Raw genomic sequence first — 27,568 nt, forward strand, 5'->3', positions numbered from 1 at the left:
TTATCTGCAAAATAGTACTCATGATGAAAGTTCTTATGTGGTCTAAGCTGATAAAAGTAAATTAAATGTAGCTACACTTGTACATCTTTTTTTTTGTCATCAGGTTTCTGAATATGTGGTTGCTGCAGCATAGTGATGGTCTTAAGTACTCAGTTTTAGGTGGAGCACATGAGAATTCTTTAATCCTCTCCAAGAATTCATGAAACATAGCTTAAAGATTTGCTTTTCAGTATTTTTATCAAGAGTAAGTGAAACTAAAATGGGAATAAGGCAATTCATATATTCAATTCATAGAAGAAAAAATGTATGTGTGTAGAAACCCTGGGGTTTTAGTAAAGGACTCCTAAGTAAAGTGCCTAAAATGCTTTGTGTTGTTGTTTTTTCTGAGACATGTATGAGGTAGAATGTAATTCAAAACTTTAATAATCCAGTATTTCTGGATTAGTTTTGTCCAATCAGATGATAATGTCCAGAAAACTGGATGGGTTTTTTTGGTGGTTGTTGTTTCTGTCCTGGTTTGTTTCCAGTACTGTACTTTTTGTACATAAAACTAAAGAGCTGCTGGTAAAATGATAAAATGAAATAAAGGATAAAATGACTCTTTAATCAAAATCCCTACTGAAAAATCATTTTATACTGTGAGACTTTTCTTGTTACTTACTTTATGTTTTAATACATTAAATGATTTAAATAATCTTTTGAAATTTTATATGAAAACTTAAAATTGGCTATTTTTGTCCTCTTGGTTCCCTTTGGTTCCCTTTGAACACTTTTTTTTTTTTTCCCAGCATAAGTTTAATTAGAAGTCAATTGAATGCCAGAGATGAACATTAATTCTTGCATTGCACGCAACTCATTTTATCCACCTCTGTGGATCCACCCAAATCCATTTGGATCTTACTTATGGTTGTGATGTGGGGAAAAACAGGTATTCAGAGCTCAGGAGTTCTGTTGGTTTGTTACTTTTGCAGTAATGTGTAACTGTTCTTTTTCCATAAGATTTAGTAATCTACATTATGTTTTCTGTTAGGGCTCAGCTTATATTTTTAATTTCACTAGGTGAGAAGGCCTATCTCTTGTTGCAGTTAAGAAAACAAATCTGTTGGTGTTACCTTATGATGAAGTATACCATTTTTTTCTGAGTGTTAGGAGGAAAATGAGCTCAAGACTGGGAGGGCAAAGTTGGGAATCAAGGATAAGAGAAACTCGGAACATTTCTCGAGGAGGAGGGTTGGCTGCTAGATATGCCTGAGGAGTGGGTGTGCAGACTTGTGTAACTGGTGCAGTGAGATGCTGCCTTTATAATTTGAAGGCTTCTGTAAGTATAACTGCTGTTTGTTTGCAGATTAGATGTTTTCTCCTTCTCTAGTACCAGAGAAGTAAGAGAATGATTTTTTTTCGACCTAGCGTTTCTGCCCTCTTTTCTTTGAGGAGAAGGCAAGTTTTTTGATAGTGTATCTGAGCCAGCCATCAGAAGACTCAGGCCTTTGCTTGGAAGATGAAATGGCAAATGGGTACAAAACAAATGTGGTAGGCTAGGAAAGCCTGGGAGAATGAGCTCCAGTGGATCTCTTGCTTGAGTCTGGAATTTTTAATGTTATGCTTTTTTTGCATGTCTCCATAAGTTGACTGTAAATAAACACTAGCAAAGTTAAGTATGTGATGTTGCTTCTGGGTATCCTCAAGTCTGTGATGTGGTAAGACACGCCTTAGGAGGGCCATTTAAAAACGATACCAATAACAAATTCTTAAATCAGTGGCAGCGTAGCTTTTATGTTAAGGTATTTTTATATTAGTTTAACTATGACTTTCACTAAAAATTAGTTTGAGGGAAAGTTATTTTAAAGGAAGACGTGACCTTTTTGATCTCCAGAAACAAGGGAATATGAAGTTTTCTTTCATTTACCCAAGAGAATTACTTCAGGTTTAATTTACTGAGGAGGAAGTGCAGAACTCACTTAAATAAAGCAAGCCTTGTCCAAAATCACGTCCTTGTCGCCAAGGAGAAACTTGTCCCAAGGCTCCCAATTATCTTTTTCAAGGGTGCTTTGGATAGTCTCATAAATAATGTGGTTTTTTTCCTTCCATTTTTGTGCAGGAACTGTGTACTTGCCTTTTTTTTTTTTTTTTTTGCTTTGTTTGCTTTTTGTTTTTACTCAGTGATAAAAACAATAACAGAACAGTAATGAGGAGCTCTTTGCTTCTGACAGTCTTCTTTCTGTGAATGACATTTTGGAATTAGTAGTTAACTGTACCGAATACTGTCTCATTAGCCAGCTTACTGTCAGCTCTAAGTATAGTGTGGAATTACTAACTTCTGTGCCTGTTCAGTCAGTTCCTTTGTTGTATAATGTTTCATTAGATAGTGAATCTTCATATTCTCTTAATGGAGCGAATGGGTTACCGACCAAGTCTGTAGTTGCAGGAGACTGTAGCTCTGACAGTAGACTTGCAAGAATGTACATGTATTTTTTTTTTTCCCCTTGAGTATGTAGGATCTGCACTTGAGTGCATAGGACATTGTGTGTTAAAATTATTGCATACCCACTGTGTGTAATTTATGTGGCTGATCTAGGAAACTAGCTGCTAGCTTTAGATGTTAATCTCTTAAGAATAGACTTTCAATTTCAGACAGCCGTACCTAGAAGTGTTTGGTTTTTCTTTTAATTGTAAATTTCAAACTCTTGTTTTAAGTACATGTAGTTTAAAGGGCTTAAACACGTTGCTATCAATCTCTGTGCATGTAAAAAGAGACTAAAACTGAAATCTGGATTAACTTTGTGAATTTGCTGTGGAGAGTAGAAAGCTGCAAATTACCAACTTCCGTGTATTTGTACTGAAAAAACTTCTGTATTTATTCTTTGTTTACTGAAGTTATTTATTCAGTTGGGAGTGGTTCGCTTGATCACAAAAGAAGGAGGCACTTCTTTAACTCTACCCACAAAATAAATTCTTCATGTTTGAGTTGTTGGAGGGGAGGCAGCATTCACGGAGAGCAGTCTGAGCATTGTGCCTTCTCTATATCCCAGCCTTTTTTAGGATTTGTTCCCATTTGGCCAAGCTTACATGTGTGCATCATATTGCCATACTCACTGTTTTTTGCTTTTTATTTGATTTGTGAACTGTCTTCTTTCAGATGTTGACTTCTTTTTACCACCTTAATGTTTGTTAATGTTGCCAGCCAGTGTGTGATCCTACAGTTTTCTTAGTGACCTACGAAATATAGTTAGTTTAAATTGTTATTATTAGTCGTAATTGTTTGTTACCCAAAGGTAAAGAGTGTTTCACACCGTCTAGAAACATTCAAGACTGTGGAAATCTACTCTTTTCCCATCTTTTCCCCAGTGAGAAAAAGCACTCGAGGCATAAACTTTAGTCTAAAAAAATTCCACATTGCTGGGTTATCTGTATCTTTAAAGCTCCAATTAGAGACGCATTTTACATCTTCAAAGAGTTCTCTGATCATCTATTTGAATCAGTAGTGTGTTCCTTACAGATCCAAGCAGCGTAAACTCACTAGTGATATAAAACGACTTTTTTCCCATCTGACAGTGGCAATTAGGTGTATGAATCATGGGTGAGGTCTGGTGGTTTAAAGGCTTCTCAGCAGTAATTCTTGCATATGTCTACATTGCGCAGTGAAATGAAGTCTGTGATAGCTGTCCTCAGTCGTACTCATGTGTGCCTTTAAATTCACACAGGATGATAAAGACAGGGCTTATTAACTTGGGCAAAGCTCTGTGTGAGAAAGGACATGGTGCTTCCTACCCAAGCTGACAGCTGAATTTATGCAGCACTGAATAGTTTGGTGCGAGGAATTACAGAAAAGGTAGAGATAGCAGATAAGATTAATATGTAAAGTAATTCAGTGGTTTGCCTTTTTATTTTAGTTTTTAGGTTTTTTTTGGTTAAATGTAGCCTGCATGAATAACAGGATATGGGCTCAAAGTTACCTTGTATGTTGAGTTTGATGTGCCCTGGACTGCATGGAGTGGCAAAGTGGGTGTCTGGAATAGCTGTGCTATTTAGAGACGTGATTTGCCTGTCTGATCGATACTCTGTTTTTCCCCTCACTGTTTGTAGCCCTGCCTTCGCAGGGGAAGCTTTGTTGTGTGAACCTGTTTATATGTGCTATGCAAGTGCTTCTGTGAGGATCCTGGCAGAGAGATGTTTTATTCTAATGTGGAATGTATCACACCCATGAGCAAAACAAGTTTGACTGGTGAAAAGTGCAGTTTTACCAGTAAAAGCCTGTTTTACATTATGAAATTCTTTAAAGAGTTCAGAGAGCTGAGTAGTTCATTTTGGCTGTCGCAGGCTGTCTGAATCCAAAACTTGTTTGCAGATTTATCATCTTTGTGCAGATTGCATCGCTGATGGGCTATGCATAAAGTGCTCTGTACGCATACATCCGGAGGTTATGTAAATACATGTGTTTTTCTACTCGTACAGCAGGTTAAGCATCTATCAAAAACTAAGTTAGCTGTCTTCCCATTTTGATGTGCCAAGTGATGGACTTGAATTTTCATTTGTATTCATGTTTCCATTAGGGATTGTGAACAGTGTACAATGTTGAAGATGATGACTTGTTGCAGCTTCCTGTATTAGAAGTCCACCTTTGTTTTGGCTTAAATCAGTGCCAAAATGCAGTGTTGGCAGGGTTGGTGGCCTGTGGTCTGGTTCTACAGGTCACTGTGGCCCTGTGCTGTGTGACAGTTCCTTTGGGCTAGGTCCTTCATTGCTGCCTTCAAGATTAAAATACTGACGCTATTGTTCTCTGTAAGGCTTTAAGGGGACAAGAATCATAAAGAAAAATGGCTATGACAAATGGGCAGCTTCTGCATTTTTCCCTTCAAGGGGTGTCTAGCTTCATATAATTCCACAGTGCTCTTCTCTTTCTTCTGTTTTTAGGCATTGTTGTTGTTTTTAAATAAGAAGCAAAGTCAAGGATTAAAATACTGAACATTCAACATGAAGGGTAGAAATGATAATTTTTTATATTTTTGCTTGGTACTGTAGCAAATATGGCATTTGAATGTGCTGTGTACAAAGCAAAATGCTGTGAGTAGTACGAAGACTTCATTTTTTGTTGGTTTTTATTTTTTTACCTTTTATTACATGGCACGTATATGGAAGATTTTAAGATTTTGCTAGTTAATCCAATGGGACGCTTATTTCTGCACTGATTTCCTCACACAATCATTCCTCACACACCCATCATAACTAAAGGTTTTATTGATTTTTAAGTCATAATTTTATATTTCTTTACGCATTTCTCAGTTCATATGTAAGGTTCTCATTAATTAGAATCTTAAAATCTCTGTACATTCATCAAGGGAAAAACAAACCTGAGAAGATAAAGCTTTAACACGGTAGGAAATGGAAAAAATTAACTTTCAAGTCTTAGGCTATCAAAGTGTATGAACTTCTCTTCCTGCTCATCTCATCAAGTCTATAAACAATAGTTTTCTTACCATGTTGGCATAGAGTGGACATTACCTTGGGTAATATTATTCTAGTTTTAAATTCCTAAACATGAAATTTTAACATGTCTTAATTAACTTTACTCAGGAACCGGATACACAAATCCCTTAATTTCCTTTTTTAGTTTTTATTTTTTGCTATTCTTTCTTTTCCCCCTGAAAAAATCAAACAAAAATGTAGCCCTTCTGGAAGGAGGCAGTGTAGAAGATAAATAATTTGTGTTTTATAAGCAGAATCATATGCCATCCTGAGTAGGGGGAGGAAAGTGCTTCTACAATCTGTGCCTTTCCTCTGCCAACGGATTTTGAGAAGCTGTTCATACCTGCTACTGCGGATATAAATCAGCTGCTGGAAAAACAGTTTAAGTCTCTGAAACTCTGCGGTTATTATCCAAACTTAATCAAAGAAAACACCTGTATGGATCTTAGATACGGACTCTGGGTTGGTTCTTGCAGAACACTTAAAGGTTTTTGTTGTGAGTAGTTTTCTATGTGTTGGGTTTTTTTTTCTTTCTCTCTTTCTTTTTCTTAATGTATTTATGCTGTATTTTGTTGAGGCAATTATACCACATGGTAACTTGTTAGGCATTTTTTTAGCTGTTTTTAAAGGAAAGGCCATCTAAAATGGTCTTGCAAGCAGGTGGTTTGTGTAGACAAATTTAACTGGTGGGAAAAATTGCTAATAGGATCGGTCTCACAGAAATGGAAGATAGAGATTTCTCCCACTCAGTATCTAATAATTAGTCTAAAAGGTGAAGATTTGATATGTGTCCCATGACTACCTTGGTATCAAATGATTTTATAATGTTTGTGCTGCTCTGGAGGGATTACTGGGTTGAAAAGAGCAGAATCCTACCTACATGATGACATTGCTGCAGTTGGCCCTCATATTTCTTGAGCCAGATCCTAGACTTGTATTTTTGTTTTTCTTGAAGAGTGTCAAATTGCCTGCGTGCGTTTCTGCTTTGTGGGTAGTTTGCCAGCCTGGATATGAAGGTAGAACAGAAACTTCTCACTTGTCTTCCTGCCACAGCCCTAGACATACTTACACTTCAGTTGATGAGTCTGATCCAGTAAATGGTCATTGGAAATGTTAATCATAATGCATGTAGCTTTGTCCCTTGCACAATGTTGAGTATGCTGTTTTGTAAGGAACTGCTAAAGGGAATGCACTGCGCAGAACTGGTGCCAGCACATGCTGCAACAGGTTGCTGCAGTTTATAAAAGTGTATACATGACAAAACACTTTTCGATTTCTGTAACAGCATATTTTCTGCCTTTGAAGTAGCTACTATTTGAATAAATGAAACAGAAACTAGGTTGGGGGGGGGGGTAGGGACAGGGTAGGGAGGGGGTGAAGGAAGGTGAGGGGGGAGTTAAAAAGTCTACCTTTAGGTTTTTGATACTCTGTAGCCAGCTCTATTTGTAGCCAGCTCTATTTCATTGCTTCCTGCATATTACCATTTTCACGCTTCCTTGAAACTTTTCCTTTTTGAGATGTTGTCATAAACTATTTTCCAGCACCGAATAGCACTGTTAAACCACAGCATGCTTACTCTTGCATTTATTCATGTAGCATTTAACTTATCATTATATATTTCTTCATGTAGCACATTGTGATTCATGCTGCTTGTAAAGGTAATCTTTCTCTGCCTTCCACTGTCAAGGTCCTTGCTCTCAAAAATCTCCATCCATCGAGTTTTGGAATGGGGAGTTTTCTACTAATGAGAATTGCCGCAGTTTTTATTATACTGAAGGACTGAAATAAACATGAAATAGTTACAAGTTATATGTGACTTCAATCCTGGGAATTGCTACTGTAGTTACTATGTAACAGAACGCTTTGAAATATTGAAACAATCTTGTCCTTGGGTTTAGAAATATTTTTCTACTGGGGAGTAGGCGTGGCATCCTAGTTCTTAATGGTTGTGGAATGCAATTATTTCTGACCTCCTTTAGAAAAGTGATGATATTGTTGTGTGGGAGGATCACTTGGTTCATTGTGCAAGAAAAATGGAAAACCCCGTACAGACAATGAGTGTATGTATCTGTGCTATCCAGCAGGAATTAAAAGTACACCTGCTCCTTGTAAGCACAATCAACCAGTGTTGTTTTTTCTACCTGCTAAATTGCTAAGATGCACACATGAGGTAGTAGTATGCTATCAAAATGACTCACAATCCATACACATTGTGTTTGAGATTTCTAATCCTACTTGATAGTAGCAGCAAATACCAAGTAGATGTCACATACAGTCTGAAGGCTGCACTAGCAGGCATGGTGTAAGCAGAGCTGATTAATTCAGCTTTGGTAAACACTTTCTCAATCAAACTGTCTGTATAACTGTGCATCGTCTAGCTCCCAAAGTTGATTAAACTGCTTCACTGCAGCACTAGGGGGCTAAATATCACAACCAAGTTAGTACAGCACAGCATGTGGTAGGAAACCTCATGCAGACTGAGCAAATTGTCCAACTGCTCGCTTAAGAGAGCACTCATTCATAAAGGTAGTCTAATGTTTGTGTTTTGTATTCATTTTGACGGGAAACAGATCTACTCTCTATTCTCTCAAATCCATATTTGTATTTCTTTCTGCTGTAGTGTCCAACTGACAAATGCATGCTTGATGCTTTTGCTGCAACACGCTAAGCTTGAGACTCTCACACTGCCATCTTACTTTTGATATGTGCAGTAAACTTGCTGCTGTTCAGCATTCTCAACCTCTTATCTATAGGTTTCAAAATATGTTGGTGATACCTATCATGTATGTAGATTTTGCTTTACTTACACCATGCTTATAATACAGTCTATGCTCAGAGAAAAACGTGTATAGGAAATCATAAAAATTTAGAAGCTGTTCTTAAAGTCCAGCTGAATGGCCCTTTTTGAACTGATTTTTACACTGATCTAATACAATTTTAAAAGTATTTTAAACTTGGTGAAGCTGTTGTAACACTATAAATTGCTTAAAGTGATTGTTAATGCCAAGTCTGGCTCATGGGAAGGAATAGGCCCTGATTGCAATACAGGATGGAGATGGATGGACTGGAAGGAGCAGCTCTGCAGGAGAGGCCCTGGGAGTGCCAGCAAACAACCAGGCACTTGCAATATAGGTGGCATACCAGTTCTCTATACTGAATTGCCAGGCACATAAGCAATAGATGGAAGGAAGTGGCTAGAAGTGACTTTCCCCTGTGATAACTCAGCACTCCAGTGCACCCAATTTTAGGTTCCTATATAGGAAATTGAATGATCTATTGGAGGAAGTTCAGCAGAGGCCACCACAGTGATGGAAAGGGGGCTGGAATACTTTCCCTGGCGCAATGGATTAAGGAAATTGAGCTTGTTCCACCTGGAGAAGTGCTCTGCTAATATGTGTGAGGAGGTTATAGGGATGATGAAGTTGGGCTCTTTGCAGTAACTAAACTGAAACAGGTGCAGTTCAGATTCAATACAAGGAAAACCTTTTACACCATGAGCAGTTTGCCAAAGAGGCATTGTGGTCTCTGTTGTGTATCCTGGGCTGACCTCACAGCCTGTGCCTGCTTTGTGGAGAAGTTTGCACTGGAGACATCCTGAAGCCCTTCCAGCCTGAATTATTTGTGATTCTGTGGTCCAGCTAATCTCTAGCTGAAACTAACAGCAGTTTGCTGGCAACAGAGGGAGAACTTCTTCCTCTTGAAACTAAAGACTTGCTTCTGATGATAACCTCCAGTGTTCAATCTGATGTCTTATTTTCTGTTGCAGAAGACAAGTGGAGTGTATGCTGGGCATGTTTTATCTTAAGTTAGGAGCAATAGGTTAGGTGAAAATAATGTTTTCAAGTTCATTTTAAACCATGGAATATTTTGACTTGTTGACTTGCACTTAAACCTTTTTAGGTATCTTTCAGAATTTTAAGTCTTTTTTTTTTTTTTTTTTTTTTTTTTAAGCCATTTTATATTAAATGGGTTTGATGTGTTTCTAGAGGCTTGCCTTGAATTTGATTTAATGTCAGTTGTAAAAACAAGCAGTTCTTGGTGGCAAGCTTGAGTCACCACACTAACGATAAACAAAGACACCTACAAAATTTTAGGTGGCATGGAAAAGTGTCTTCTAAAGTTTACCAAGAACACTGTTTTCTAATGGTGTATAGCATAAATTGGATAGAAGAAGGAAAAAAATATGAAAGAACTCTTCACATTTTGTATTATTTAAGCAGAGCAATGGAAAAGCAAATGTATTTAAGTTGAGCAAATGTAAAAATGAGGACCCCAAGCTTTGGACTAGATGATCTTCAGAGGTCCTTTCCAATCCCTATGATTCTGTGATTAGAGATTCTTTACAGCATACACTGGTTATTTGAGTCACTTCAGTCTTAATGTCAGATAGGAAGAGAGGAAGGGCATGTCTACCACTGTTCAGGGAAGTGTCACCAGATCACTCTAGTATACAGGATGAAAGACTATTAGAAAGCCCACATATGATAAATAGTCCTAGAACCTTGAAAGTTCACTAGATATCCCTACTTTTTTGCTCTTAAGGATTTTTCGTTTAAATTATTGTTTCTTACAGACCAGATCAGACTCAGTTTTCTCTCTCTGCTGTCCAGTGTTCATTTTTTTCTTATTACAAGAGTTGTTAAATTATCTTGGTGGTAAATAATTCTAAACTCTCCTTGATACCATTCCTGGCTTTTTGCTGACACATCAAATTGGCATACATTCTCCTGTGTTTTGTACCATGCTGATTGTGAGATGTTTTGGATATGCCAAGCTAAAATGGCCCTGGGTGCCTGTGTTTGGGTGTCTAAATTGCTTTCTAATGGACTGTTTATTGCCATTAGTTTTCAAATGGTTATAACACTGGATTACTTTGTGCTTTTGATATCTTTTAGGAAGGAGAGGAAGTAAATAGCTAAATGAGAACTTTGGACCTCTAAAATATTACAAGCAGGGCATATAGTGAAATAAACAAATGAAGAACCAACAATGGAAAAAACAACAACAACAAAAACCTAGAACCATAATCCCAAAAAACTAAACACTGGCACACCTGGGTATTTTAAGAAATATTCGTGCTTGAACTTTGAAATACAAATATAGCTAACATGAGAACAATCATTTATTGTAGAAAGCAGTCATAGCTATTTTTTTTGCTTGAACTTTTCACATTAGTTCCTATGTTTCTCTTTATTTACTTGCTTGATTTAATAATGCTTTGCATTTGCACAGGATTTTTAAGCATTATTTATAGTCAACATGACAGATTTTGAGGTAACTCTGAACTGAGTTGTGGTGTGAGTTGCACTTGTAGATTTGTTAGGTTAGACTGTCAGGCATTGTTTTTGCTGATACTGTCCCTACAATGCATGCTAAAACAGGGATGGTGAGTGGTGCCCTACAAGACAAATAGATTTATGGTGGATGGAACTCAATTTGAAGAACTGGCTATTAGATCATACTGTTTTATCACTGCTGTGGGAAGAAGTGAAATAAGCTACAGGAAGAGTGTGATTTAAACAAACAAACAAAAACCCTGGAGTCGTGTTGCATTTGGATAGAACTGGGTTGCCATGAGGATACAGGCAGGCTTTGTTTTGAGGTAGTGTGTAGGTTGTTTGAGAAAGTGTTTCTTCTGGAGAGCAGATGAGGTGATCTGTTCTAAGGCTGCTTTATGAAATGCTCGCTAAGGCTGAGGTTTCACTATTTAATTTCTTACGACGTACTGTTTTAGTACATTTGGTTTTGCAGTTGATGTAACCATCATTAATACAGCAGGTAGAAAATTGCTAAATCTTCTGAGTATTTATTCAAATATCTGTGCTTTTTGTATGCTGCGTTTCTAAGACTATATCTGTTCTGGGAAGTTAGGGTAGGAGTTCTGTATGACCCTCAGAAGGCATATTTCAGCCTTGAAGATCCCAAGTAGAGTGTGTGCTTGTCCATATTAATATATTAGCACCCACTGTGAACATTTCTTTTTAACTGTATGTGGGATGCTTTCTAGTATCTGCTTTTATTTCTTCCTTTGTGTTGGTATATTACAGATAGTTTAAAACTTTAAAAGGAGGGTTTTATTTATTTATTTTTTCCCCTTGATTTTATAATATTCAGTGTAATGTTGAACAATTTCAGATTAGAACAACTATAAAAGATAGATTTAAACTGCAAAACTCCCTCAAAAATGTATCTTAAGACTTGCTGGTTTTTAGACACCAGCTTCCTTTACACAAAACAGTGCTATATTGCTTAAAAGAGGAATAATTTCAAATCTTGTGTAAATATGCCAATAAATTATATTTGCAGTTAGTCTCTATTAAGTTTAACGTAATGGAAGATAGTTTTCCCAGACAGTGGTTTGCCAGTCTGCTGCATTTAGTAAATTTCTGTTTCATATAGTGCTTTTCTCTAGGACCCTTGTAAAAGTTGTAGTAATGTGAGTATCAGTAACAGAATGTACTGGTAAGCAAGGAAGAAACATACCTGGAGGAAAAAAGGGCTGAAAATGATGAACAAGAAAGAGTAATTTTGTTAGGATTGTTCTTACAGCCATGTGAAAGGCATCAGTGCATAGTACAGTAGGAGAGGAATTTGTAAAAGGGTGTAAGTAGAAGGTACAGAATTCAAAATACTTAATATTCTGTCAACTTACATAAACTAGTCTTGTTGAACTCATCTTTTCTTTCAAATACTAAAGGAAGTTGCTGAGAGGTGGGGGAAATGTCAAGTGAAATGGCTGTAAGTGTATTATGCAACAGAGTTAATTTCGACCTACGCTCTGCTTCTCTGCAGAAGAAGTTGAAGAAGAGTCTGAAACTACAATTGAGCTTGACTTGACTGATAAACAGAAACATCAGCTGAAACACAGAGAGCTCTTCCTTTCTCGCCAGTATGAGTCTCTTCCGGCAACTCACATCAGGTAAGAATTAAATATTGCTTATCTGTATTCTGTAGAGCTGGATTGCCTGCCAGTAGCCCAGCTTCTTCAGCCTTAATCTTACAAAAGGGAGTGATTGTGTACAGCTGAGTTTTGCCAGGTAGAGCCATGAATTGATTTGGTACTGCCCTGAGTGTTGTCTTCTGTTACTTCTCATTTGAGCCTTGAAAGGGACAAGAGTCACAGATAGAGCTCTAACTTGCAAATTGGACCATCAAGTGATTGTGTTGTATGGAGTCAGAGATTGTGCATACTTTGAAGAGGTGTTCCTGATTCTTCTGCTGTCCAGAGGAAGTCTGACCATTTTGTTTGCCCCGGGAAACCACAGATGGGTTTAGAAAGGAACAGTGACTCAGTGGTCCGATCTACATTGTAGTGCTGCACACATTTAAAAATAAAATTACTTAACTTTAGTAAATGGGAAGAAGTAATGATTGAGTTTGGGTAAATGTTGCAGAAGCATTTCAGGTATTGTTTTTGGATTGCTGTGATGCTATTGTAAGAAGAGGCTTGATAAAGCTCCAAAAAGTTGTTTTATTTTGAATGTCTTTCTGTAAATATTTTAAGCGCTCAAATCATTTTTTATTTAGGAGTTGAATGGTTTTTTTTTGGGGGGGGAAGGGGAGAGGGAGAGGAGAATATACCTGGAAATAGAAGAGAGTAATGAGGAGGAGCGTAATGGAAGAGGGGTGTGGTAAGTGTAAAAAAAAAAAAAAGGAATTGATACAGGTTTGCAGTCTGAAGGAATTTTTAGTTTCTCAGTACATCCACCTCCCCTCAGCCATTTCAGATCCCTTTCTTCAGCTAGAAAAAACAACAGTTAAATGTTCCAGTAAGAGAGAATATTTTTATGTCCATATGTACTTTCTCTTTGTCAGACGTGGCTTCTTGTCTTTCTTGCTACCAAAATAAAAACTGGAAGTTGGGAAATCTTTTAATAATTTCCTGTGCTTGATTCATCCACTTGTTCTCTGACTCGGAGAAAGTCATTTAGATGTCAAATCTCTGCTTTCCCAACTACAGCATAGAGATAATAGTTCTCTGCATTTTCTTTCTCTTACTTTGACATTTAGGTATTGAAATAAGGTATTCTCTATCCAGAATGAAGATTACAGAGAAGCAGTATTGTAAATGTCTTCTTACCTCACAGCTCAGGGAGGAAGAAGAGATTCTTCAGTAGACACTTCAGAGTCCATAAAAACACATGAATTCATGGTTCATGCAGCAATGCTCAGCAAGGAAATACAGTGGCATGATTTGAATAACTTTTCAGAGCATTTGAATGCTGTAGTGCTATACTGTCATTTGCTAATGAGACCTTTACCAGTTGCATTCTGGAACAAATTGTATGTAGTTTAGTGAATTTTTAACAAACACCTCTCCTACAAAATACTTCTCATTGAGCATGTTAACTTGTTGACATTCACAGACTCTGCTCTTCTTGATTGTTTATGTAACTTTTATTTGTGAACCTTCCCTGTAGAATGAGGATAGAAATATTGTGAAGGCAGTACTCCTTCACTTTTCTCCCACTGGTACTTCAGAAAAAGGTATAATAATATGCTTTTGAAGGGACATCTGTAAGGTCATCTAGTCCAAACTCCTGCTCAAAGCAGGACTAACTTAAATCAGGTTGTTTGTGACCTAGACTGGTTGGGTTTTGAACATGCCCAAGGGTGGAGGTTCCAAAGTCTATCTTGATATCTGTTTCAGTGTTTCCTGACACCTAATTGGGACTTCCTTTTTGGAACTTCCTGTTGGACTCTTCTTGTCCCGTCACTTTGCTTCCCTGAAAACAGTCTGTCTCTCTTGCTTCTTCTTCATTAGATAGTTGAAGGCAGCAGTAAGATCTGTCTGTTTCCTGATTACTCTTAAGATGTGAAACTGCTGGCCTTTGTATTAGCACTTGGGGAATGGAACCAGTAATCAGCTTTTAGTTGGACTTTGAACCAATCATTACAGTCTTTTCAGCCTGATGGACCAGTTAGTTTTCTTCCAACTTTACTGTCTGCTTATCTACCCTGTATGTTACTGGTCTGGTTAAAAGTCAATATAGGACATGCTGTAGGCTTTGCTCAAGCTACGGCAAAGGACGTTTGTTGCTGTCACTGGTCCACCAAACCAGTCATCTCTATGTGGAAAGCTGGCAGACTCACACAGTAGAAGTCTCAGTAGCTCTGCTCTGTGGCCTTTAGTTAGTTATCACAATCTGTAGTTTTTACAAGAGAGAATAAAGAGTACAATAGAATTTAATGGAGAAAGGACATAAATTCTCTCGAGTAAGAAGGAAAGTTCAGTCAATTTGGAAGGAAAAGGAGAAAGCATCTTCAGTTGCTCTTCATAAACATAGATCTTGAACTTCCACTGGCATCTTCAGCAAAGAAAAGAAACTGAGTTTAATTCTCTTTCTGTGTGTAATTTAAGGCAATAAAATCATTTTAACTTTATTATTTCTACGTATTTTTAACCCAGATGGCAGAGGAAATGAAATTGTTTGCCTTCTATCCTTGCCTCTGAAGAAACCCACCCGTGACTAATTTAATTCATAATTAAAAACACAACGTCTCTTGTACATTCTCTGTGATATCACTTTATAGTTAATGTGCTTTAAAGTTATAGCAGATTAGAATTATTTGTACAGCACAGAAATTTGAAGTTGTATGACCTGTAAAGTTGTGTTGAATAATTCTGATTTAATTTGTTTGCTTTTGAAATCTTGTAATACAGTTTCAGTCCCTATTTCCATACTTTGTATTTTGCAATGCACATTACATCTAACTTCCTTTAAATATAATTCATTTTGGTATACATATAGTCATTTTTTTATGTTAGTCTTGTTTGTGTTTTCTGTTAGGTGATGCTAACCGTGCCATTTTCAGTAACTTTAGGAAGTGGCATAAGTTGACACTAAGAAAAAAAAAATCAGATTTAGAAAATATGCAGAGACAGATATTTTATAATTCTAGTATCTAGGGAACCAGAAGGATAATTGATTCCAACTCCTGGCTTCACACAGGACAAAACAGATATGGCAGTGTTGTCTTGTAGCCTCAGTGTTAATGTGGTGGAATGTGCTGAAGAATATATAATTGTACTGACTTCCGAAATGATGGTATGCAGTTTAGGACAGCGTCAGGATGTTCTCATTTGGTTTTCTAGGGCAAGTCTTGTTAGCTTTGTTCCTACCTGTCAAGTTACAAGTGAAACTATTCCTTCCTCTACTTCCTCAGATGTATAAGATTAGTAGCACTCCTCCAGTGATAAATTACTTCCATCCATCCATCCCAATTCTTGCTTATTACAAATGCAGTTTTGCCGTGCCCTGTAATCTCTAAATTTTACACTAATATTATAGTGCTGTGGACTCACTGAGCCCTCTCCTTCATTGAGTATGTATACACATCACACAGTGAATGCACGCATAATTCATGGCGCAGATAGTTCATCTAAGCAGTGTCAGGTTCCAGCAAGGGACTGAGTTGAGCCAAGTGCTGTGTATTCTAGCTTTGATTTGCAGAGATGTAGCATTACTATATATAGCGTGTTGGAAAGTCATGATAAGTCACAGGGAAAAAATTGTTTAAAAGTTGTCTTCATAGTGAAATTGTTGGTTGATGTTATGAAATGTATCATGCAACTCAGCATGTGATGAAAAGGATCTTCCAAGTATTTGTAAAACAATTTACCAAAAAAATCTCTTTGGGAAGATGCATTGGTTATCTTGATCTTTTCATTGTACATTGACGTTTCAAGAGTTAGTGGGCAATTGCTGTAAAAGACTGTATTGATTTCTTAGATTACTTGTGCTTGCTTTTGAGTTGAATGCTTCGTATAATTTGTGTAAAAACTTATTTAGTGATCAGGGTTTACCTTACCATTTCATTATCTTTGCTTGCTACCAGCCAAGTTTTACTTGCTATCTAACAAGTCTGTGTTTCAGGCTTGAGGCTGGCTTTTGCATTTTCTTTCTAATAAACTCTCACTTGCCTTAACTTTGCATAATGAATCACACAACTTTCATTATACTGAGCTTTTCTTCTTTATGATCTTAGATCTCACCCTAGTATTACTGCTTTAAACTATGCAGGTATAGAGAAGTGCTTTTTTTCTTCCTTTGTAGAACACACCAAATGGTATGAAGCTCAAAGATGGGTCATTGGTAGGACGGGATAGGTCATTTTGTTGTAGTATTGTGAGTTTTTATGGTATGGTATGCTAGTAATTGATGGTATTACCTCTGATGCTGTTGTTCTCAACAAACAGGAAGCTTTCAGTGTACAGATGGGTACAAATACATAAGCTACAAAGTTTAGATAAGTTATAAGATCTTTCATATATCTTTTTTATCTTCTAACGTAAGTCAGACAACTAGATAAAGTGAGTGAATCTGCATTGAATAGGCATGTGTTTGGTCATTTGGATTACTAAGTATTTCTTCCTTTCTGGATTGAGTTTATATAGAGCAAGGTGGCTTTTGAAGCATGTTTGATGTCTGTTAGTTTTGTTGTTTTGTTTTCAATTTTTTTTTTTTTTTTTCTTTCACAGTAGAACTTGTAGAATTCTTACACCAGTAAGACTCTGGTTTAGATTGTACTTTTGTCTTGTTCTCAGTTGTGGTCAATAGCCAATACCAATAACAGAGCATTAAAAAAATGTATGTTTATTGGTAGAAGGTGACATTTCAGGTTAAATACCTGAAAATTATAGCTTTTACCATAGTGACCTAATTGCAGAATGTTTCCTGTGGTGCAAAGCTTATATAGTTCAGGAGCAGTGAGTATTGCTTCTGGGTTAGGTGACCCTGTAATGTCATGCTGAAAAATCGTTCCTAACCAGCCTACCATGGCTTTCTTGGATACACATGTACTGCTGCTTCTTTGTTTAAAAAGTAATTTATTTTCCTTTTTAGTCTGTATTAATCCCTAGAGGGGAAAAAATGTATGACTTGAGTTTCCTATTATAGTCTATATAAAGTATATGTACTATTGTGCTAACTGAGATAAGAAAGCAGTCTTACAATGCCTAATTCAAGAAATTGTTTCCATATTATGATCTGGATCTTGTTCTTGGCATTGTTCTTTCTATTCCATGTATATTGTCTTAATGAAAACCCTTCTCAGCAACAGAACTCAATATGCTATCAGTGATTTAAATTGGGATGGTATTATTTTAAATCCAGCCTTAAGTTATAATTTCATAGAATTGTGGAATGGCTTGGTTTGGAAGGGACTTCAATGATCATCTAGTTCCAACAACACTGCCATGGGCAGGGTTGCCAACAACCAACATGCATGCTTTCATAGACGTAGATATTTTTATCTTAACATCTTCTACAACTGTTCAGTAAGTTTCTATCTTAGTGTTGCTGAATGCTTTGACTCTTCTGCGAATTATGTAATAGTTTGTGTATACAAACTATAAAAACTGGTAATGAATGGGAAGTCTTCATATTCCTCTTTTAAAAATGAGGTTTTTTCACACTGGATATGTTTTTTCTTCTGATTGGGTTGTCATTAGGTAACTGCATTATGAGCATTGTAAAAGTTGGAATTCAGGAATATTTAAGCATATGAAAAAAAATAAAATTGAACATTATCTATAAATAAATCTGTGAAGTTTTGTCAAGTTTTTGTCAAATTACAGTGTCAGTCGTGCACAAGCATTCCAAGACAGACTTAACTTTTAAATAGCGTCAACTTGGAGCGCTCAAAATCAGGAGTTCAATTTGAATTAAGATTAAAACATTGAACTTTCAGATTGACAGTCACATGCAGCATAAAAACTCTGGGTCATGCGTGTGATCTAAGCATATGTTCCGATGCTAGGCGTTTACTGCTTCATTACGTGTACATAAATCAGTTGGCTGTACATTCATTTTTTAGTTGCACTTTATCAATTTTGTGTTAACAGGTAAATCTACATTTTGGTAGCAGGTGCACAGCATACATGTGATCTTGTACTGCTTGGGCAGTTGGTATCATTTTGTCGGAAACATGAGTCCCAGTAGTAGTTATTTATCAATTGGGACTTTTCTCCCCCCCTTATCTTTGAGAGAATTCAGTAAATGATTGTGGTTAAACTCTGCCCAACAGGAACCAATGCAGTGCAGATCTTCCTTCTATCAGAATCTATCTTGCACTCCATTTGTAAATATCTATGCAATTTCGAGAGCTTGAAATTTGTGATGTATTTGTGTCTGTTAGCATTGTTCCATGCCCCTCGAGCTTTAAAGCAAAATATACAAATGTACTTGGTACTGGCTTCCCATAAGTGGGGAACCAATTTTATATAATTGGAGGAAAGTCCTAAAACTGTATGGTTCCTAGTATGTGATTTGTTGATAGACCTTGCAATTTAGACTTCTTATAAGGGGTCACAACTTTGCTCAAAGTAGTTGTTTGGAAATCTACAGAACCATTTCCCATTTCAGATAGTTCAGGAAATTCAGGAAATTTGTTCATTTAGGGTAACTGTCTCATCCTTTACTCTTTGTGCCTTTATTTTCCCCCCCCCCCCCCCCCCCTTTTTTTTTTTTTATGACTCATTGGAGAAGGGTTGCTCTCATGGTCTAGTTTTGCTTAAAACCTTACAACTCCTCTCAGTTTTTCACTTTATCTTCTCTAGTTGTCATTGAAGCAGAAGCATATGTTAAAATCAAATCAGATTTTCCCCATAAGCATAACATTTCCTAATATTCTTTGCAGTTACTTTGCTCTTACTATCCAACTAGTGGTGAAGTTTTGTATTTCAAATTTCTACTGAGACCAGCATTTTTTGATAAAGATCAACAAGAGACAATCAGTTTACCTGCATGGAATTACCCAGTGTTATCTTGTCAAATTCAGAAAGGCAATGAGTAATTGTTAAGAGCAGAATTTCAAAGTCTGTGGGGTCACCGCTGCATATATTATCTTCCTTCTTCAAATGGCATCATTATGACTAACGCACAGCAAGTTCTGTTGACTTGATAGGAACTCAGAGGAGTGAGTTCTGAAAGTTCATACTCAGTGCCAGTCTTACCCAAGATGCAACTACATTACAGCAGGAAATTTGTGGGATATAATACTAAAACCATCCGTCTGCCTTTTCCACTTCTGTGGCTTGTGCTGCTTAACAGATGCTTAAGTATTGCATTTCTTTTGTAATTTATTTCTGTAATTTTCCTGGTATATTTCCTGTCTGAATAGATAATTATTAAAACAAGGCTTGCGTCTCATGGGCTGTCTTACTGATCTGGTGAAAACAGTTGAAGAATATAGCCTGCAAGAGTGACAGAGCAGAAATTGTAGAGGTTTCTATTGTTTCAAAAGGATGGACTGAGTCAAAATAAGAACTTTAAATGATGAAAATAGTTGTTTATTTTGCTTCATTCTGGTACTTTTAAGATCTGGTTTTCAACATTTTTTAAATTTTTGTTGAGCAGTTGTATAAAATATAACTACAATATTGCTTATTTTAAGAAAAATCTTACGAAGTTTGCACTGTCCCTATAATCACAAGCAGAACAGTCCGTTCACACTCTTGGGACTGCTGCATACCATGATAGCCAGTATGTCATTCCATTTATTTATAACTTTCACTAGTTTCCCTGTGTTTATTTACTGTTTTAGTTGTAAATTATTAGCATTTTGATTTTGGGACTATGAGGCTCTTTGTTTGGGCTACTGAAGAATTTATTTTCTGCAAAACCATTGAAGGTTTTTGTTCTTGTTTTCTTTTGTTCCCCACCTCCCCCCCTCCCTCAAAAATACTGTTTTAGGGTATTAATGTGAAATGTGCTTGGATTTCAGTTCTGTACCAGAATGGCGCCATTGAAGTAACTCAAGTAGGTTGTAGTAATGATTCCAGGCATTAGATGGTTAAAATGCTGTACAAAGAAATCTAACATCAAATAGAAATTTACTCAGCTGGGAGATGTGCTGTGGAAATTAATCTTTTAATGAAATAAAATGAGGCTTTGTAAACTTACAGCAGTAAGATATAAGGCCAGTCAATACTATGCTCTTTCAGCCACAGTGACAGTGAAGCCTCTGCCATAATTGGAGTTAAATAAGGGTAGACTGGAGTGGAGAGAGCGTGCTAGAGGTATACAGAACAGAAGTAAACTGGAAAGGTAAACTATTCAGCCTTTAACACTAAAAAAAAGAAAACCAGTTAAAATTGATGAACTGTCTTCATGGTGTAGCATATGATTAATCTTTAGACATTAGTGTTCTGGAATTATCAAGGTCAAAAACTTCAAAAAATCTTCAAAGACATAATTGATTATAGGTTTTCCTCATTCTCTACTACAGGAATCTTCTCATTTGCTGCTGTGTGCTGTGATCAAGTTTTTCAACCTCATTTTCCCAACATTTCTCTTTGGAATTGTGGTTCTCCTGACAAATACCGAGATTGAGAGAAATTCAAGAGTTTATGTATTAATGAATGTTTTAACTCTGTTTCCATTGATATCCAGCAGTAATGAAAGAGATATTAGCTGTGGGGTTTTTTGTGTGTGTGTATGTGTTGTTGTTTCTGCAGTTAACAGTTGGCATTTGCAGTTGAATTTAACTGAGAACATTCTCTGAAATAAATGAAGGATTTTTGCCATAAAACCATTGCGTGTTATCTTTAAATCCTAGAGGTCCCTAAAGTACTTTGTCTTTTCTAGTGTTTATTTGTGTGCTAATCTGTGATTGATAGGAGAATAGGTTTGTGGGGAAAGTCCTGTTGTATGTCTAAGACCACGAGGACCTCATGGTAAATACTGCCCAAGTTGATAGGAGTAAGAGTTCAGTGCTTGAAACACAAGGAGTAATGCATTGTTACAAAGAAATAATTGAACTGAAAATGGTAGCATTAAAAAAAATAAAAATAAAAAAAAATTTTAAAAAGTAAGCCTATTCTAGCAAGATGATTCAGCACACTCAAAGTTTTTCATCCATATCTATTTGTGTTGCTTTAAAACAAAGTTAGATTAAAAATAAATTTGCAGGGGTTTTTTTTGACAATGAAAAATTAGCTTTGTAAAAATAACAATTCTACCTTATGTTTGTATAGGGGAAAATGCAGTGTTGCACTTCTGAATGAGACAGAATCCGTGTTGTCATATCTGGAGAAAGAGGTAATGTTTGTGATTTCTGTTTGTATAAATATTGGGAATGGTTCTATTTTTGTTCTGCTTGGATTTGTTTGTTTGCTTTGTTCCTGTGTCTTCAGTAAATGGGCAAACAATAATTTAAAACTGCCTTATTGAATGTTGTGTTAGAAAAATGTTATGAAAAATGTTATTTTGAAAGTGCTTTGGAAAAATAAATGAAATGGCACATTACAGGTTTCTTAGAAAATAGTTAACTCAAGTAATTCACGTGGTACCTTACAAAATAAAAGTATGTAGTATTTTTCATGTAGTGGATACTTAAAGGGAAATTCAGAATGCAGGATTTTTGTAGTGTTGTTCTTATCGTTCTCTTGTGTGGTTATTATTTTTCTGTCTTGAGGTGTTCTAGAAAGACAGACCTTCCAGAGTCAAAATATTGTATTGTAAAGTCAATGGGATGAAAGAGGGATGCTCTTCTAGAGGGTAGCATAGCACAGGGGCTTAATTGTTAGTACTCTGAACTGCTGTAAGCAAAATGTCTCTTTTCCTTTCTGGTAGAAGAAAATTAAGATGTTTAGCTTTACTAGAAAGGAAACAGATTATCCACGAATTAGAAAGATAAGCCTTTAAGATAGTTTTGTAATGCAAAAAACCTTTAAAAATAAATGTATTTTTATTTGGAAAGTCTTAAAATAATATCAAGCAGACGGTGGTTTTTTTTGTTGTTGTTGGAATTAGCACTTCTTTATTTATATATTTCTACACCAAACCAGTGATAATATCTAGAATGGTTTTGAGAGCAACACTTAACCTTTACTACAAATGAGTGTACAAGATAAGTCAGTACTATTTTTGTGTAAGCCCTTTTTAGGCACTGCCAATTTGATGCTATTTATGAAAAGTCAGTATGGTGAAATATTTAAGAAAGGAAACATTAAATTTGGAAAATGGTTAACAGTGTTTTTTGTTCTTTTTCTTAACCTGTTGGTATGTTTTGTGAGCATTGATCCTTTCATCACTGCTCTATTCTGAAATAACTTATATCAATGAGAAAAGCTTTAATTAACCATATAAAAGTATTCACGTGAAAGATCTGCATTCTTTAAAATGATTAACATTTCAAATTTTTTATTCTTCTTCCAAACCTGTAGTCTGTAAAAGCATGAGAGGGGTTACTTTAATTATTTTCACTTGGAAGGTGAGGTAGATCTACAAAGCTCATTCTGAAATTCACTGTGCTATTGCTAAATGTGTCCGTTTTTTTTTTTTTCTAGGATACCTTTTTTTATTCACTGGTGTATGATCCATCGCTGAAAACACTTTTAGCAGACAAAGGAGAAATCAGAGTGGGGCCTAGATATCAAGCAGATGTGCCTGACATGCTTGCAGAAGGTAAATATTTGCTCTTTGTATAGTTAAAAAATATCCTTATCGCATGGTATTATTTATGTTAGTATTCTGAATTAAAGTGGTCAGTAAAGTAAAGCATTAGGTCTTGGAAAATTGTCATACAATATCTATGAATATCAGTAGGTATTATGATGAAATAAGGAATGCTGCTTGAATAGCTCTTGAAAAGACATTGTTAACAATTTACACATTCTATGTTTTTTGTATGTAATTGTACTGCCCAGTTAGATCTTTGTTGCAGGCCTCATGAGAAAAAACACTGAGGTCCCAACCATTCTGTAGAATAAAAACATGGTCACGGAATAAGTGAAAAGTGTATTCTTTCTCTTCCTTTTAAAACAGACTCTGTTTATATAATGCGTGCCATTTTGATTACATATTTAAAAATATTAGCTTATTTCAAACCATTCTCTGTTCTTTAGCGGAACTGAACAACAGATTTGTGTGCCTTACTCTTTTACTACATAGAATTTAAAATATTCATTTAGAGTTTGGATGTTGATGCATGAGCAGCTGTCTGTGTTTTGAATTATACTATTGCTTGCTTAGTAAGTTTCAAATTTTCTTCAGTAAAGTGTGCATTCTACATTGGTCACTGACAAAAGAAAATGTTTCCTGAGAAATATATAGATATATTGCTGTATATTATTATATTATTTATAGATATAAATATTATTTTTAAGGACATTGGTATATATTCTCTGATACTAAAAAGTAAAAAAATAATAATAAAAAAAGATGTTGCAACACTACTATAACTTAAGTCAAAAGAATTCTGAATGTGCCAGATACATAGATTTATAACATTAAATGGGGTGTTCTCTATTAGGGATGGACTTTTTTGCATGCTATACCTGTCTTGCACAGAATTTATTTAATGTGCTATATAAAGGAGGAATTATTCAATTTCTGGCAAACAGGAGATTAGATGCAGTTTAGTAGCTCATGTGTTATTTTAATATTATTTTAATAACAAAAAATAAGCTATAGGAGGACTACTCTAGATTTGTTTATAAAGAGTACAGATTTGTTTAGGAACAAGGCAATGGCAAGAATATTATACACTGCTGTTCTTGCAATAAGATATGCCTTTCACAAAAAAGCAAATAACTATGTAGATGTTTTTATGCTCAAGAAGGATGTTTCTCAGAGAATTAAGAAAAAGACAATCTTAATATACTTAATAAAGAAACCAGAAATCATCAATGTTATTTGATGTGGCTGACTGAATTGTGAGGGCTTTCAGGATGAGTTGGCATTGTCTACCAAGTAGGCAGCTTTTATGTAGCAGAATGTAGCATGAAAAATTATTAACAATAGACACTAATTTGGGAGCAATAAATAATACATCTAAAGTGAATGTTTTTTTCCATGGAAATTTTACATTTAGAAATTTCATTTTTAGAGGGGAAAAACAAAAAAAGAGTTACTAAGATCTGGAATTTACCTTTGATAGGAGTCATATGAGGTCCAACAATGACAAGTGCAGAATCCTACACCTAGGAAGGATTAGCTACATGCATCAGTACAGGTTAGGGGCTGACCTGTTGGAGAGGAGATCTACATAAAAGGACCTGTGTGTCTTGGCAGACATGTTGACCATGAGTGAGCAGTGTGCTCTTGTGGCCAAGAAGGCCAATGATATCCTGGGGTGCATTAAATAGAGCTCAGTCAGGAGGCTGAGTGAAGCAATCATCCCCCCTGCCTTGGTGAGGCCACAGCTGGAGCACTGTTTGCAGTTCTGGGCTTTTGGATCAAGACAGGCATCTTCCAGTGATAGTCTGGTAGAGGGTCACGAAGATGACTAAGGTGCATCTCCCTGATGAGGGAAGACTGAGAGTCCTGAGGCTGCTCATCATGGAGAAGACAGAAGTGATCTTATTAATATATAAGGAGTGGGAGTCAAGTGCATGAGGTCAGGCTCTTTTCAGTAATGCCCTGCAAAAGGACAAGGAGCAATGAGCACAAACTGAAACAAAGGGAGTTCCATCTGAATATGAAAGAAAACTGAAGGTTGCAGAGCTCTGGCCAAGCTGCTGGGTGAGGTTGTGGAGTCTCCTCTGGAAATATTCAAGACCCACCTGGACGCTCCTATGCACCATGTTGTAGGGAACCTGCTTTAGCAGGGGGTTTTGGAGTAGATGGTCTCCAGGTGTGCTTTCCAAATCTTGAGAGTCTGTGAAATCCTTGTGTCTCTTATATTAGTAGATCTTTCTTCTACTATCATTAATACAGGATTTCAGTCTTCATTACTATCTTTGTTTTTTCACATTTCTTAATCCCCATAGTGTAGTAAGTGATGCAGTCTTGATATATTCAGTAAGAGTCCATCAGTTATGGATATTCATAAGCACAAGTTGCCCAGAAACCAAAGATCTGATGGTATTGGAGACCTTCTTTTTGTCACCTACACATATTTTCAGTGGCTGGTGGAAAAAATAATTTTGTTTTGGAAGGATAAAAGTATCTAAAGCACTGTGGATTTGGCTGATTGTGAATTTATGTTTCTGCAGCCTTTAGACCTTAACGGAAAAGATGATTCAGCTGTTGCTGTGTCTCTGTATAAGCTGGCAGCTTGGGAGTTAATCCATGTTGATACGAATGCACTGGTAGATTCCAGGAGACTAAAAATTTGAATACTTTTAAAGTTTTTTTTTGCAATCACCATATGTTTTTTTCAATAGGTATATGTGCAGATAACATTTTCTTGAGGTGTTCATTGACTGATGTCATTGTAAAACAGCTTTCCAAAAGATGGAATATATTGTTTATATATATGCTTTCAAATGCTAATATATTAATTTTCTTATCTGATGAATGGCTGCAATACTTACCTGTCTCAGTATCCCAGTGACTTCCAAAAGGATTCAGTCTTATACAAATGAAAATGTAATGAAATGAAAATGAAAAGTAAAACAAAGGTAAACTAAAATAAGCAAGAAAGAAAACTTCTACATCAGTGTTTATAGCAATTCTATTACTTACCCTCACTTTGTGGAAGAGACTTCTGTTTGGGTGTGTTTGAATGCATGTATGGAGGGAAAAGTGGAGGGGGCTCAGATTTTCTGGGCCCTTACTGGAGGTCGTGTATTCCAGAACAGGCTGCATGAGAATGTAACGTTGACTTTTGGGTTCCCAGTACAAGCTGGAATCATAATTCCGGATACTAGATTAAAACATGGGATCAGATTTGCAGAAATGCTGGACAATTTCAGTTCAGTTGATATGAATTTGAACAGTATTTTGCCAATCAAAACCATTGAAGTATGATGAAGTATGCGTATATTTTGTCTTCCAGTTCAAGTATACTTCAATTATAGTTGATTATTCGACCTATGATCAAATTAAAGAGTAATGTTTTCAATTATAGTTTAAGACATATTTCAACGTAAGTATGAGTAAGTTAAGTAGTGGTTAGTCATAGAATCCCAAATTTTCTTATAAACATCCTGCTGTTGCTTCCCTATATAGCTTGGTTTTTCCATCAACATTTTTTCTGCCTCTCATCTCCCTTTGCCTGTTGCTGATGTCATATGAGTTGTTTCAGGATGTCACCTAGCAAAATTACTATTTTAGAGGTGGAGTTTTCAGGGAGATGCAAAGTAAAGAAGGTATGGCTTAATACTTTGAAAATACAGCTGCTTAATGCCGATAAATTAAGTTACACATATCTTCAATTAGATGCCTAGAAGTCACAAAGACTGAGTTGCTTATGCATGTAAGAGGAATAAGTAGAGGGAGTGTTTAAAAACTGTTATTGAAGCGTGGATTTCTTAGGTATGAGTACCATAGAAAGTCATATTGAAGAGAGAAATCCTTTTATTTTAAGAGTGTTTTAAATAACATTTTGGAAATATGACACAGGGATACAAATATAGGAAGAATACAAATGGTTGCTTGATGAGCTAGAGTGCAGAATTATGTCTGCTGTGAATCACATGATGGGTAAAGATGCCATTGAGAATTGACAGTGTTCAAAAGATGGTAGTATTAGGTAGACTTAGAAGCTAACCTAGGTTTTGGAATACTTTAGAAACTTTTGTGCTTAAGAAGAATATGAAGAACATAATTTATTTGTAGAAGGATAATCTTCTATACTCATGCAGCCCTTACAATAAACAAATACAAGCTATGTTAAAATTTCATCATAATAAATTTAAAATATCTAAACTTTGTATCTACACTGCTTTTATTCGTAGTTGTGAGCTATACTTAGTAAATACTATAGTTTTGCATAAAGTCCGGACCAGATTTCAACAGTCTAATACTACTTCTATTGTAAGCATCTTTGAGTAAAACTACAGTAAGTCAACTAAGGAATAATGTGGTGGTTGACTGAAACCTTTCCCTCTCCCTCTATGTCATGTGCTCCAGTTTGAAGATTGCATGTCTTTTTAGTTGCTCTTATTGTATTGGAGAACATGAGATTATACACTACTGATTTAATTTCTTATGAGAGTGATACTAAATAAGGCCTTTTCTCATTTAACCACATGTTCAAGTGCTTTTTCTGTCAATATAATAGTTGTTTACTTTCAAATCTGTTTCTGTTGTGGAATAACATTCTTCTCCTTTGTACAATGCTTACCTCAGAGGGCTGAAACAGTCATTTGAGCAAAGTGCTTCTTATATCAAGCATCTCTTCTGTACAGTGCAGGAGCAAGGTGCCTGGTTCT

The 27,568-nt window shown here is 36.0% G+C and overlaps 1 protein-coding gene across 2 annotated transcripts in view; it reads left to right on the forward strand.

Moving 5' to 3' along the window:
- Nucleotides 1-27,568, forward strand: part of MTA3 (metastasis associated 1 family member 3) — a 112,418-nt gene that overhangs the window by 6,832 nt on the left and 78,018 nt on the right. For both annotated transcript variants that reach the window (XM_032443228.1, XM_015857527.2), the window contains exons 4-6: nucleotides 12,256-12,382; nucleotides 21,443-21,506; nucleotides 22,757-22,874. In XM_032443228.1, the coding sequence (XP_032299119.1) occupies nucleotides 12,256-12,382; nucleotides 21,443-21,506; nucleotides 22,757-22,874 (309 nt within the window). The remainder of the gene's footprint in view (nucleotides 1-12,255; nucleotides 12,383-21,442; nucleotides 21,507-22,756; nucleotides 22,875-27,568) is intronic.

Source organism: Coturnix japonica, chromosome 3, assembly GCF_001577835.2.
Source record: "Coturnix japonica isolate 7356 chromosome 3, Coturnix japonica 2.1, whole genome shotgun sequence".
Classification (NCBI taxonomy): domain Eukaryota; kingdom Metazoa; phylum Chordata; class Aves; order Galliformes; family Phasianidae; genus Coturnix; species Coturnix japonica.